Here is a 14,781-nt window from a genome sequence, read left to right as displayed (position 1 = left end):
CAGAGATACTCAACCCTAAGGGCCCAGGGTTACTACTCAGAGATACTCAACCCTAAGGGCCCAGGGCTGGGTTACTACTCAGAGAGATACTCAACCCTAAGGGCCCAGGGCTGGGTTACTACTCAAGAGAGATACTCAACCCTAAGGGCCCAGGGCTGGGTCACTACTCAGAGAGATACTCAACCCTAAGGGCCCAGGGCTGGGTTACTACTCAGAGAGATACTCAACCCTAAGGGCCCAGAGCTGGGTTACTACTCAGAGAGATACTCATTCCTAAGGGCCCAGGGTTACTACTCAGAGATACTCAACCCTAAGGGCCCAGGGCTGGGTCACTACTCAGAGAGATACTCAACCCTAAGGGCCCAGAGCTGGGTTTCTACAAAGCTAACATATGGAATAGTTTTTTAGATGGTCATGCTGAGGATCATTTAGTTATGAGGACCCCTGTATATATTATAAAATACTAATCAAAAGGAAGTATGTTTTAAAGTGTCTGGTCTATTTCTGGGAGGTGTAAGTAAGCTCGGGGGGGGGGGGGGGGGGTTGCATTTGACTGTGGAACCTTTCCCGCCTGGTACCGTGACACTTGTGGTCGTAGAGCAAAATGGAGAACACCATTGTGTTTGTGAGTCATCTTTCCATAGACTGGTCGTATTAGTTTGTAGCCCAAACCTTTTGGACACTAAAGATATTTGTGAGATAAACGATTTTTAGGATGTCTCCTCCTGGTCTGACAAACACAGCTGCAGTTCTGCCACCTTGCACAGTAGATGTGCTGGATTGAGGACTGGCCCATGCAACAACAAAAACAGACTGATTTGTGTTATGCTGATTAGATTAAGCGGGCATGTCAATCAACTCTAGGGGAAATGCACACTGGGTAGACCAAATATTGAGTTGCATCCCCTTTTGCCCTCAGAACAGCCTCAACTCTTCAGAGCATGGACTACAAGGTGTTGAAAGCGTTTCACAGGGATGCTGATCCACGTGGACTCCAAAGCTTCCCACAGTCAAGTTGACTGGATCATTCTTGATACACACGGGAAACTTGTGTGTGGAAAAACCCAGCAACAAACCAGAGCGTACCCCGTTCAAAGGCGCTTACATTTTGTGTCTTGCCCATTTACCCACAATCCTCCTCCAGCCGGTCTCCCCTTTATCTACACTGATTCAAGTGAATACCAAAGGATCATAGCTTTCACCTGGTCAGTCTGAGTGTTGTGTTCTCAGTGTATATGGGCTGCCTTAATCTGCATTTCCCCCTTCCTCTGTGTCCTTTAACAATGTTTCGGTCCAGAGACATGTACAGGATTTGATTTACTTCAGAACAATGTTCAAATATTTTTTTTATGCAACAAAAACTGAAGTTGTTACGTTCTGTTTACTCAAGTACAAAATGGCATTGTACAAAAGTTAGAAGCAGACCCAGCCAGAAAAGAAATCATAAGATACTCAACTGAAAGACATCCTCTGGTATAAGGTCACTGTACATGTGTGTCGGGGTCAATTCCATTGTAAAAACAAATTGTAATTTCAGTTAACTTGTTGAATTGACCCTAGTGAATAACTAAATATTCATCCTCAAGACAAGAATGCTGCTATTTAGCCTGGTTCATCTTCTGAATGGAAATCAAGTTGGCAACAAGCAAATCACTCATCGTGGAAACAGTTAATACCCATTTCACACCAACTGGGGGTATTCATCAAATCTTTTCAGTTTCATTTAATTGCCATGTTGCAGAGCTAAATGAAAGGAGAAACAGAACCATGACACTGCAGTTTGATATGGATCCAAAGCATCTACTGGGACAGTCGGAGCACGAACCGTAGGCTTTTATCTCAAAATACAAACTGCATTGTTGCATCATTATACTATGTTGAAGATTACATTTTTCAATCCCCCACAACTTCGACCCTACTCCCCCATTCAAAACAGACAAACATTCAGTGTGGTGTGATCATACAACCGCGTAGACCCGGGGGGGGGTGAACAAGAAATATTGTTTTGTGTTATTATATATGAGCCTATCTACACAGCCAGCGTGAGTGTTGCTGTTGCCCCGTGTTCTATTTAAGGAGCAAAGAGAATTCAGTCCTTAGTGCTTCGGCTGTTCTCTCCCAGAACAATTCTTTTCTAAATAGCCAAACCCACGCTCTGAAAAGGCTGGCTGCGGCAACACACTGGTTAGGAGGAGCCCTGTAATTACAGTGTAATCAGATATGGCATCTTGTGTAAAAGAGAGCACTGAAAGAATAACATGCTGATCATATCCACAGCTGAGACATCTCTTTTCTGAACAGTCCAAAGGAAGGGGAGTTGGATACAAAAACAATCTGCTTTCTTCTGCATAATTTGGGCATCGGCGGTAGTCTTGAGGAGTGGAGACAAGAGTCTTTGTCCTGCTACTCGGTAGGACAGTCTCCTCAGTCGTCCCCTAGACGGAAGCCAGCTCCCCAGGCATGACGTCCTCCCATACCTCCTCCACCACCACCACCACCACCGGCCTCGGGAGCTGCAGGTCTCCTGCTGGGTGGCGCTCCAAACCCAGACACGCCCCCTCGTCTGTTGGGCAGGAAGCGGTACCTGTAGAGACAGAAGAAAGCACACTGTATTAAAACAGACATGCATCTCTGAAATGTAGAATGAGGACAACAGGGCTGTGTTCAGCAGGAATGTTCACGTAGAAATATATTTGTGTAGAACAGACACACATCTCTGACATGTAGTATAAGGAATCGTGTCACCTCTATTCATGACATTTCTACCCGTCATGTTGCTTCAGGATTAAAGCAACACATGACTGGGACACCAGACAGGCAGAGAAGCAGAGGAACTCACAGGAAGTCAGGTGTTGACAGGAAGGACCTGCCTCCCAGGTCCATGGGGTATTTAAACATCAGGAAGAAGTAGAGATGGCCCACCAGGTTCCCAATCAGTTCATTGACAACACTGGAGATGAGAACAACAAAGACACTTAGTAAAATCCTAATGGCTTTAGACATTTCTGTTATATGTAAATTGTAGTTATAACATATTGGATTGTTGATTAAATAATAGAACTACTTACGAGCCCCCAATAATGTAGTTGAATCCAAGGATGACCCAGGGTAGATAACATGCTTTGAAGCGTGTCCCAAACCAGAAGGAGACTATGGTTTCTCTGTTCAGCTGAGCCCACACGTACAGGACGGACATTATCAACGGGATCATCAGGAGCTGGAAAACACAACATCGATTTGCATATTTTAAAAATCAAAATGTATTTGTCACATGCGCTGAATACAACAGGTGTAGACCTTACAGTGAAATGCTTATGAGCCCTTAACCAACAACGCAGTTTTAAAAAAATAGATTAAAGTAACATAATTAAAGAGCACCAGTAAAATAACAATAGCGAGGCTTTATACAGGGGATACCGGTACAGAGTCAATGTGGAGGCTATATACAGGGGATATCGGTACAGAGTCAATGTGGAGGCTTTATACAGGGGGTACCGGTACAGAGTCAATGTGGAGGCTATATACAGGGGATATCGGTACAGAGTCAATGTGGAGGCTATATACAGGGGATACCGGTACAGAGTCAATGTGGAGGCTATATACAGGGGATACCGGTACAGAGTCAATGTGGAGGCTATATACAGGGGATACCGGTACAGAGTCAATGTGGAGGCTATATACAGGGGATACCGGTACAGAGTCAATGTGGAGGCTTTATACAGGGGATACCGGTACGGAGTCAATGTGGAGGCTATATACAGGGGGGTACTGGTACAGAGTCAATGTGGAGGCTATATACAGGGGGTACCGGTACAGAGTCAATGTGGAGGCTATATACAGGGGATACCGGTACAGAGTCAATGTGGAGGCTATATACAGGGGATACCGGTACAGAGTCAATGTGGAGGCTTTATACAGGGGATACCGGTACAGAGTCAATGTGGAGGCTATATACAGGGGATACCAGTAAGGAGTCAATGTGGAGGCTATATACAGGGGATACCAGTAAGGAGTCAATGTGGAGGCTATATACAGGGGGTACCGGTACAGAGTCAATGTGGAGGCTATATACAGGGGGTACCGGTACAGAGTCAATGTGGAGGCTATATACAGGGGTACCGGTACAGAGTCAATGTGGAGGCTATATACAGGGGTACCGGTACAGAGTCAATGTGGAGACTATATACAGGGGGTACCGGTACAGAGTCAATGTGGAGGCTATATACAGGGGATACCGGTACAGAGTCAATGTGGAGGCTATATACAGGGGATACCGGTACAGAGTCAATGTGGAGGCTATATACAGGGGATACCGGTACAGAGTCAATGTGGAGGCTTTATACAGGGGATACCGGTACAGAGTCAATGTGGAGGCTATATACAGGGGATACCAGTAAGGAGTCAATGTGGAGGCTATATACAGGGGATACCAGTAAGGAGTCAATGTGGAGGCTATATACAGGGGATACCAGTACAGAGTCAATGTGGAGGCTATATACAGGGGGTACCGGTACGGAGTCAATGTGGAGGCTATATACAGGGGGTACCGGTACGGAGTCAATGTGGAGGCTATATACAGGGGGTACCGGTACAGAGTCAATGTGGAGACTATATACAGGGGATACCGGTACAGAGTCAATGTGGAGGCTATATACAGGGGGTACCGGTACGGAGTCAATGTGGAGACTATATACAGGGGATACCGGTACGGAGTCAATGTGGAGGCTATATACAGGGGATACCAGTACGGAGTCAATGTGGAGATTATATACAGGGGATACCGGTACAGAGTCAATGTGGAGACTATATACAGGGGATACCTGTACAGAGTCAATGTGGAGACTATATACAGGGGGTACCGGTACAGAGTCAATGTGGAGGCTATATACAGGGGGTACCGGTACAGAGTCAATGTGGAGGCTATATACAGGGGATACCGGTACAGAGTCAATGTGGAGGCTATATACAGGGGGTACCGGTACAGAGTCAATGTGGAGGCTATATACAGGGGGTACCGGTACAGAGTCAATGTGGAGGCTATATACAGGGGATACCGGTACAGAGTCGATGTGGAGGCTATATACAGGGGATACCAGTACAGAGTCAATGTGGAGACTATATACAGGGGGTACCGGTACAGAGTCAATGTGGAGGCTATATACAGGGGGTACCGGTACAGAGTCAATGTGGAGGCTATATACAGGGGATACCGGTACAGAGTCAATGTGGAGGCTATATACAGGGGATACCGGTACAGAGTCAATGTGGAGGCTTTATACAGGGGATACCGGTACAGAGTCAATGTGGAGGCTATATACAGGGGATACCAGTAAGGAGTCAATGTGGAGGCTATATACAGGGGATACCAGTAAGGAGTCAATGTGGAGGCTATATACAGGGGGTACCGGTACAGAGTCAATGTGGAGGCTATATACAGGGGGTACCGGTACAGAGTCAATGTGGAGGCTATATACAGGGGTACCGGTACAGAGTCAATGTGGAGGCTATATACAGGGGTACCGGTACAGAGTCAATGTGGAGACTATATACAGGGGGTACCGGTACAGAGTCAATGTGGAGGCTATATACAGGGGATACCGGTACAGAGTCAATGTGGAGGCTATATACAGGGGGTACCGGTACAGAGTCAATGTGGAGGCTTTATACAGGGGATACCGGTACAGAGTCAATGTGGAGGCTATATACAGGGGATACCAGTAAGGAGTCAATGTGGAGGCTATATACAGGGGATACCAGTACAGAGTCAATGTGGAGGCTATATACAGGGGGGTACCGGTACGGAGTCAATGTGGAGGCTATATACAGGGGGTACCGGTACGGAGTCAATGTGGAGGCTATATACAGGGGGTACCGGTACAGAGTCAATGTGGAGACTATATACAGGGGATACCGGTACAGAGTCAATGTGGAGGCTATATACAGGGGGTACCGGTACGGAGTCAATGTGGAGACTATATACAGGGGATACCGGTACGGAGTCAATGTGGAGGCTATATACAGGGGATACCAGTACGGAGTCAATGTGGAGATTATATACAGGGGATACCGGTACAGAGTCAATGTGGAGACTATATACAGGGGATACCTGTACAGAGTCAATGTGGAGACTATATACAGGGGGTACCGGTACAGAGTCAATGTGGAGGCTATATACAGGGGGTACCGGTACAGAGTCAATGTGGAGGCTATATACAGGGGATACCGGTACAGAGTCAATGTGGAGGCTATATACAGGGGGTACCGGTACAGAGTCAATGTGGAGGCTATATACAGGGGGTACCGGTACAGAGTCAATGTGGAGGCTATATACAGGGGATACCGGTACAGAGTCGATGTGGAGGCTATATACAGGGGATACCAGTACAGAGTCAATGTGGAGACTATATACAGGGGGTACCGGTACAGAGTCAATGTGGAGGCTATATACAGGGGATACCGGTACAGAGTCAATGTGGAGACTATATACAGGGGGTACCGGTACATAGTCAATGTGGAGGCTATATACAGGGGATACCGGTACAGAGTCAATGTGGAGGCTATATACAGGGGATACCTGTACAGAGTCAATGTGGAGACTATATACAGGGGATACCTGTACAGAGTCAATGTGGAGACTATATACAGGGGGTACCGGTACAGAGTCAATGTGGAGACTATATACAGGGTGTTACGGTACAGAGTCAATGTGGAGGCTATATACAGGGGGTACCGGTACAGAGTCAATGTGGAGGCTATATACAGGGGATACCGGTACAGAGTCAATGTGGAGGCTATTGTTCCAATAGTCCACTGTTGATTCAATCCCGATGTGTTTTGCGTGTCAGCAGTCAAGTTGTTTTGCATCATCATGATGCACCAGTGACACTTTGCTTCTAGAAAGTCCATTATCTTGACATGATGCTGTGGCCAGTGACACTTTGCTTCTAGAAAGTCCATTATCTTGACATGATGCTGTGGCCAGTGACACTTTGCTTCTAGAAAGTCCATTATCTTGAACATGTGATTGCTGACATGCAAAACATATTGGGACTGTATCAACAATGGACTAATGGAAAATAATACCAAAAGATAGTTTGAGTGGATTTTCCATACACACACACACACACACACACACACACACACACATACATATATATATATATGTATGTATGTATCTAATAAAACCTTGCCTATCCTTGACAGGTGCAGTAGGGATGGGCTGACAGCCTTTAATTAATGCAGGGTTTGACTATGTGTCTTGGTAAATGAAAAAGGCAACAGGTCTTAATTCTTCTAAAGGACAGAGAGAATAGAAGGAACCTACCTGCATGTCCATCATTAAGCCGGTTATCTACACAAGCAATGTCAAGGAAATCTGCATTCACATGTTGAATCAAACTCCCTTCGTCTAGTTGTATATAAACAGGCCACATACCCCGACCTTCATTTCCCTTCTAGTTACCCTGACCTTCATTCCCCTTCCAGTTACCCCGACCTTAATTTCCCTTCTAGTTACCCCGACCTTCATTTCCCTTCTAGTTACCCCGACCTTCATTTCCCTTCTAGTTGCCCCGACCTTCATTTCCCTTCTAGTTGCCCCGACCTTCATTTCCCTTCTAGTTACCCGGACCTTCATTTCCCTTCTAGTTACCCTGACCTTCATTTCCCTTCTAGTTACCCTGACCTTCAGTTCCCTTCTAGTTACTCAAAAGGAAAAGCAGTGGAACAGATGACTTGACAACAGAACTATTGTATCTGTTCTGTCATGGAGCATAGAGGAGCCTAATGATCCATTCCAGCTGTACTGAGATTCTGGAACCACAACACAGTAACTGAGGCAGCATGGGCAGAAAGACAGAGGCTGTATTTCAACCCGATCTTTCACGTGAGTAGTGTTGTCCATCCATATGACCTGCATTAACCACATGGCTGTACAGACTGTAGCTAGGCTACTAGCAAACAGGGGGTTTGGCTGTACAGAGACTAGCTAGGCCACTAGCAGACAGGGGGTTTGGCTGTACAGAGACTGTAGCTAGGCCACTAGCAGACAGGGGGTTTGGCTGTACAGAGACTGTAGCTAGGCCACTAGCAGACAGGGGGTTTGGCTGTACAGAGACTGTAGCTAGGCCACTAGCAGACAGGGGGTTTGGCTGTACAGAGACTGTAGCTAGGCCACTAGCAGACAGGGGGTTTGGCTGTACAGAGACTGTAGCTAGGCCACTAGCAGACAGGGGGTTTGGCTGTACAGAGACTGTAGCTAGGCCACTAGCAGACAGGGGGTTTGGCTGTACAGAGACTGTAGCTAGGCCACTAGCAGACAGGGGGTTTGGCTGTACAGAGACTGTAGCTAGGCCACTAGCAGACAGGGGGTTTGGCTGTACAGAGACTGTAGCTAGGCCACTAGCAGACAGGGGGTTTGGCTGTACAGAGACTGTAGCTAGGCCACTAGCAGGCTGGGGGTTTGGCTGTACAGAGACTGTAGCTAGGCCACTAGCAGGCAGGGGGGTTGGCTATACAGACTGTAGCTAGGCCACTAGCAGGCAGGGGGGTATGGCTGTACAGACTGTAGCTAGGCCACTAGCAGGCAGGGGGGTATGGCTGTACAGACTGTAGCTAGGCCACTACCAGACAGGGGGTTTTGCTGTCCAGAGAAACAGATTGTAGCTAGGCCACTGGAAAGGGGCTGAACTGTTGCTTGGCAGCATAACAGGTAGGGGGGTGGCTCTAATAATACATACTATAACAAGGCCTGGACTCAGGAGAGGCAAAAACATTGGGAAATCATGGCAAAAAACATGAAAAACTATTAGCCTACCTTTAACAATGGACAAAACAGCATAACGTCGCTGTCTGATGAAAACCTTGTAACTCCAATTTTGCAAATATATATTTTTTTACATTACCGCTTTAAATGAACTCCCCTCAATGTTCTCTGAACATTTCATGACTCAAGGACACAAAACATGTATTCAAAATATATTAAAAGTTTCATAATGGTATGTTCCAATTCCTGAAAAGTTTCATAATGGTATGTTCCAATTCCTGAAAAGTTTCATAATGGTATGTTCCAATTCCTGAAAAGTTTCATAATGGTATGTTCCAATTCCTGAAAAGTTTCATAATGGTATGTTCCAATTCCTGAAAAGTTTCATAATGGTATGTTCCAATTCCTGAAAAGTTTCTGTTTTGAAGGTTTTCGGACAGAGACGATAAGTTAAATGTATGAAGAGGTTTTCAGACGGAGACGATAAGTTAAATGTATGAAGAGGTATTCAGACGGAGACGATAAGTTAAATGTATGAAGAGGTATTCAGACGGAGACGATAAGTTAAATGTATGAAGAGGTATTCAGACGGAGACGATAAGTTAAATGTATGAAGAGGTTTTCAGACAGAGACGATAAGTTAAATGTATGAAGAGGTATTCAGACGGAGACGATAAGTTAAATGTATGAAGAGGTATTCAGACGGAGACGATAAGTTAAATGTATGAAGAGGTTTTCAGACGGAGACGATAAGTTAAATGTATGGCTAATTGATTTACTAGAACTGATAATGTTGTCAGCTGCATAACAGATGAAGGCATCATATTGATAAGTAGGTAAAGGATACAACGATGCAGAGCCAGTTGAAGAGCAGCATGAACACAAAGTCAGCCGGACGCCCATCAAACGCCCCTGGAAGAGATGAGAGAGGATAGAGGGGGAGTGAGAGAGAGAGAGGATAGAGAGAAGAGATGAGAGGGAGAGAAGATAGAGAGGAGATATGAGAGGGAGAGGATAGAGAGGGAGTGAGAGGGAGAGAGGATAGAGAGGGAGAGAGAGGAGATATGAGAGAAACACTTTTGTTTGTTTATTTCATGTGCTTTGGCAACGTAAACATGTTTACCATGCCAATAAATCCCCTTTGAAATGACATTGAGAGATTTATTTGAGCGGCAGGCAATAGGTGTCATCACATTTAAAAATACTGTACATACAGACCTTACACCACAATTCTTTATTTAATCATATTCTAATTGCCTAACCCCACCATGGTCACAAGATTATTTTTAAATCTGTGTGTGTGTAGTGAACGACATGGTCTGCTTCCTCCTACCGTCCTAATGTTGTGTAACAGATCAGATGTATAATGGAGCCTGACTAACGATAAGAAGTGATCGGTGAGGCCTGGGATGGTCTAGCCGTCTAACCCACTTCCTCTGGAGCACATCTACCATGTACCGCTGTCAGCATGGGTTCCAGTCCAGCCCACTGCTCTTTAAGCCTGCTCTCTCCTACCTTTCACCTCCATCTAGCCCATAAACATACAACATTCCTGTCTATATAAAAACAAGTGATGTCTATTGGGCTGCTCATAGATTGGTGCCTGGTGGAGGGGCCTCTTCCACAGGACAGGCTCAACGTGTATTATGGTATCTGATGGAGGGGCCACTTCCACAGGACAGACTCAAATCAAATGTATTTATATAGCCCTTCGTACATCAGCTGATGTCTCAAAGTGCTGTACAGAAACCCAGCCTAAAACCCCAAACAGCAAGCAATGCAGGTGTAGAAGCACGGAAGACTCAATGTGTATTATGGTGCCTGATGGAGGGGTCTCTTCCACAGGACAGGCTCAATGTTTATTATGGTACCTGATGGAGGGGCCTCTTCCACAGGACAGACTCAATGTGTATTATGGTACCTGATGGAGGGGCCTCTTCCACAGGACAGACTCAATGTTTATTATGGTACCTGATGGAGGGGCCTCTTCCACAGGACAGACTCAATGTGTATTATGGTACCTGATCGAGGGGCCTCTTCCACAGGACAGACTCAATGTGTATTATGGTACCTGATGGAGGGGCCTCTTCCACAGGACAGACTCAATGTGTATTATGGTGCCTGATGGAGGGGCCTCTTCCACAGGACAGGCTCAATGTGTATTATGGTGCCTGATGGAGGGGCCTCTTTCACAGGACAGGCCTCTTCCACAGGACAGGCTCAACATGTATTATGGTGCCTGGTGGAGGGGCCTCTTCCACAGGACAGGCTCAATGTGTATTATTTACCCTCAGACATAACAACTGCAAATGAGAGCTGGCAGACTGTCAGCCTAGCTAGCCTCTGACCTGGCGTGAACCCACCTTCTGTGACCTGGCGTGAACCCACCTTCTGTGACCTGGCGTGAACCCACCTTCTGTGACCTGGCGTGAACCCACCTTCTGTGACCTGGCGTGAGCTCACCTGTCTCCAACCCCCGTGACCTGGCGTGAACCCACCTGTCTCCAGCCCGGTAGAGTACTGTGTGAACCCACCTGTCTCCAGCCCGGTAGAGTACTGTGTGAACCCACCTGTCTCCAGCCCGGTAGAGTACTGTGTGAACCCACCTGTCTCCAGCCCGGTAGAGTACTGTGTGAACCCACCTGTCTCCAGCCCGGTAGAGTACTGTGTGAACCCACCTGTCTCCAGCCCGGTAGAGTACTGTGTGAACCCACTTGTCTCCAGCCCGGTAGAGTACTGTGTGAACCCACCTGTCTCCAGCCCGGTAGAGTAGTGTGAACCCACCTGTCTCCAGCCCGGTAGAGTACTGTGTGAACCCACCTGTCTCCAGCCCGGTAGAGTACTGTGTGAACCCACCTGTCTCCAGCCCGGTAGAGTACTGTGTGAACCCACCTGTCTCCAGCCCGGTAGAGTACTGTGTGAACCCACCTGTCTCCAGCCCGGTAGAGTACTGTTTGAACCCACCTGTCTCCAGCCCGGTAGAGTACTGTGTGAACCCACTTGTCTCCAGCCCGGTAGAGTACTGTGTGAACCCACCTGTCTCCAGCCCGGTAGAGTAGTGTGAACCCACCTGTTTCCAGCCTGGTAGAGTACTGGTAGAGGAAATAAAGATTGACTAGGTAGAGGAAGCCTGTTCCAGGGCCCACAGGGAAGTATAGGGTGGAGGTGATTGGTCTCCATACCTGTAGAGAGAGAGAAAGAGAGATATCATAGAGTATGTTAGCATTTAGGCAGGTCAGGGCAGTAACTGGTAGTGGGGGGGGGGGGGGGGTGCCAGGGCAGTAACTGGTGTGTGGGCGGGGGGGGTGCCAGGGCAGTAACTGGTGTGTGGGCGGGGGGGGGGGGGGGGGAGTGCCAGAGCAGTAACTGGTGTGTGGGGGGAGATTTGCAGGCCCTCCACAGCTAGACACTTTATTCTCATGTGATGTAATGGGGCACCAGATCACAGTGACAAAATGTGAACTCAACTGTCACATTCACTGGTTGATGTAAACACACGAGGGTATTCAGGATACCATACACGTATTGTGATACCAGGAAAATCCAAAGCAGACTAAACTCTATGGTTCTTTAAAGCCTGCCTGCATGTAACGGTCTATGATATAAGCCTAGTTGGGAGAAACTAATGTGACTGTTGACAACAGAAGGCTGTGTGTTTACAGCTTTAGAATGTTTTTTTTCTCAACAAATGAAGTCTGCTTCATGTTTTGTGGCCACAATACTTCCAAGTATTGCAATACTGGTATCGTGAGAACCCTAAAACATACACCCTGGGCCATCTGACCAGGTTGGGGCACTGCACTGGTTTACACAAAAACCCCAATGGAACAACAGCCCAGACTGCCCAGCACAGGTGTGCCAGCTGTGGCCTCGCCAATGGAAACCTACTCTGCCTTCACAAGATAACAACCAGTAGTCAGCTGAGCTGTCAGGGCTGAGAACCGATACTGTCCACCCGGTATGTGGTCGTGGTGAGAAATAACCCAATTATCATACTTGAGTTAAAAAAATAAAAAAAAGATACTTGAGTCATTTTCTATTAAAGTAAGTCACCCAAAAAAATACTACTTGAGTAAAAGTATTTGGTTTTAAATATAATTAAGTATCAAAAGTAAAATAAATTAATAAATTTAAATATCTTATATTAAAAGAAAACAAGTATTTTTTTATACGTTTTTAAGGATAGGCCTAGGCAAACTACAACACGCAGACAATGCTTACAAACTAGGCATGTGTGTTTAGTGAGTCCACCAGATCAGAGGCAGTAGGGATGATCTCTTGATGAGTGAGTGAATTGGCCCACTTTCCTGTCCTGCTAAGCATTGAAAATATAACAAGTACTTTTGGGTGTCAGGGAAAATGTATGGAGTAAAAAGTAGATTATTTTCTTTAGGAATGTAGTGAAGTAAAAGTTGTCAAAAATATCAATAGTAAAGTAAGGTTCAGATACCTAAAAGAATTAATAATAATTGTGTGGTACTTTCAAGTATTTTTACTTGAAAACTTTACACCACTCTGTGTGCGTGTGTGTGAACCCACTTCATAGAGGTGGGGTCCAGTAACAAAAGAAGGGTCGAGTGTCACGTTGTGACGCCACCTGTCAGAAGACTATGATGAAACCCTTGCTTGAGAGTCATGATGACTACTGTATGTAATGTGGGAGGTGCCAGTTATGATGAGGATGTCCAAATGTGGATGTGATAGCACCACCTGTTGGAATTGCATTGACATTATTTTTGGTCAAACCTCACTCAACCAAACCTATAACAAATCCAGGAATATCAAATATATGTGAGATATTCACCAAACCTTTCTAAATAATCATGTAGTTAATTTGTACATAATTGCTATTGAAAATGCTGCTATCCTATCACTGAACTAGCGTCTTCATACATCCCGGAAGTCCAACCTGTTCGTTTTGTGATTGGACTGAATTCACACCCCTCGTACAATCCAAGGCCTGCTAGCCTTGATGCTAGGCTATCATAGAAACACAGCAAATTGTAGCACAGAAAAACAACCCCACTGCCCATAACTTACCTGAAATTTGTGAAAGAAGTTCTCTGGCCATAAGACGAGGTACATGGGACTGATTAGTCCCAGTTTACCTATCAAGGGAACCGCAATCGACCCAGCAAACCAGTACCGGGTGATGAACGGGATTGTTTTGAACCAGTCCCCGATATCTGACATCTTTCCATACGATCTTGGCAAAACGACCACAGTCAACGAATTGCCTAAAGGCAAACGAACAGTCCCAAAGTCCTGTGGCGACTGACGATACCCCTTGTGTTATATTCCCTTTCGAAGACAACAATTATTCACGAACGTTTGGTTCCTCAGTCAAGTTTTCATGACGTGGCTTCTTATTATACCTCAATCTTCTCGCGACTAGCTCTTGAACTGCTCACTTCCTGTCAAATTTGCACAGCAGTCCTTGCTATCTGGGATCCTTCGGACGTCACAACTCTGACGTTACCCATTGAAGTTGACATTTTTAATGATTTACACTGAACAAAAATATAAACACAACATGCAACAATTTCTAAGATTGCACTGAGTTACAGTTCATATACGGAAATCAGTCAATTTAAATAAATTCATTAGGCCCTAATCTATGGATTTCACATGACTGGAAATACAGATATGCATCTGTTGGTCAAAGATACCTTTAAAAAAAAAGGTAGGGGCGTGGATCAGAAAACAGATCAGTATCTGATGACACCACAATTTGCCTCAGGCAGTGTGACACATTTCCTTTGCATAGAGTTGACTAGGCTGTTGCTTGTGGCCTTGTGGAATGTTTTCCCACTCCTCTTCAATGGCTGTGCGAAATTGCTGGATATTGGCGGGAACTGGAACACACTGTTGTACACGTCAATCCAGAGCATCCCAAACATGCTCAATGGTTGACATGTCTGGTGAGTATGCAGGCCATGGAAAAACTGGGACATTTTCATCTTCCAGGAATGGTGTAAAGATCCTTGTGACATGGGGTCGTGCATTATCATGCTGAA

General features: G+C 45.9%; 1 protein-coding gene across 1 annotated transcript; it reads right to left on the bottom strand.

The window, feature by feature from the left end:
* Nucleotides 1-1,329: 1,329 nt before the first annotated feature.
* LOC116371889 (derlin-1-like) lies at nucleotides 1,330-14,235 on the bottom strand. The gene is made up of 7 exons (XM_031821024.1): nucleotides 13,805-14,235; nucleotides 11,835-11,946; nucleotides 9,612-9,676; nucleotides 7,325-7,351; nucleotides 3,069-3,217; nucleotides 2,840-2,950; nucleotides 1,330-2,584 (listed from the first exon to the last, which is right to left on the bottom strand). Exons 1-7 carry the CDS (start codon nucleotides 13,955-13,957, stop codon nucleotides 2,425-2,427), a joined length of 777 nt encoding a protein of 258 aa, XP_031676884.1. The 5' UTR covers nucleotides 13,958-14,235; the 3' UTR covers nucleotides 1,330-2,424.
* Between the last annotated feature and the right edge of the window lie 546 nt (nucleotides 14,236-14,781).

Source organism: Oncorhynchus kisutch, unplaced genomic scaffold (genome assembly GCF_002021735.2).
Source record: "Oncorhynchus kisutch isolate 150728-3 unplaced genomic scaffold, Okis_V2 scaffold3813, whole genome shotgun sequence".
Lineage (NCBI taxonomy): Eukaryota > Metazoa > Chordata > Actinopteri > Salmoniformes > Salmonidae > Oncorhynchus > Oncorhynchus kisutch.
The sequence above is the reverse complement of the archived record's forward strand: the minus strand, read 5'-3'. Positions and strand labels throughout refer to the sequence as shown.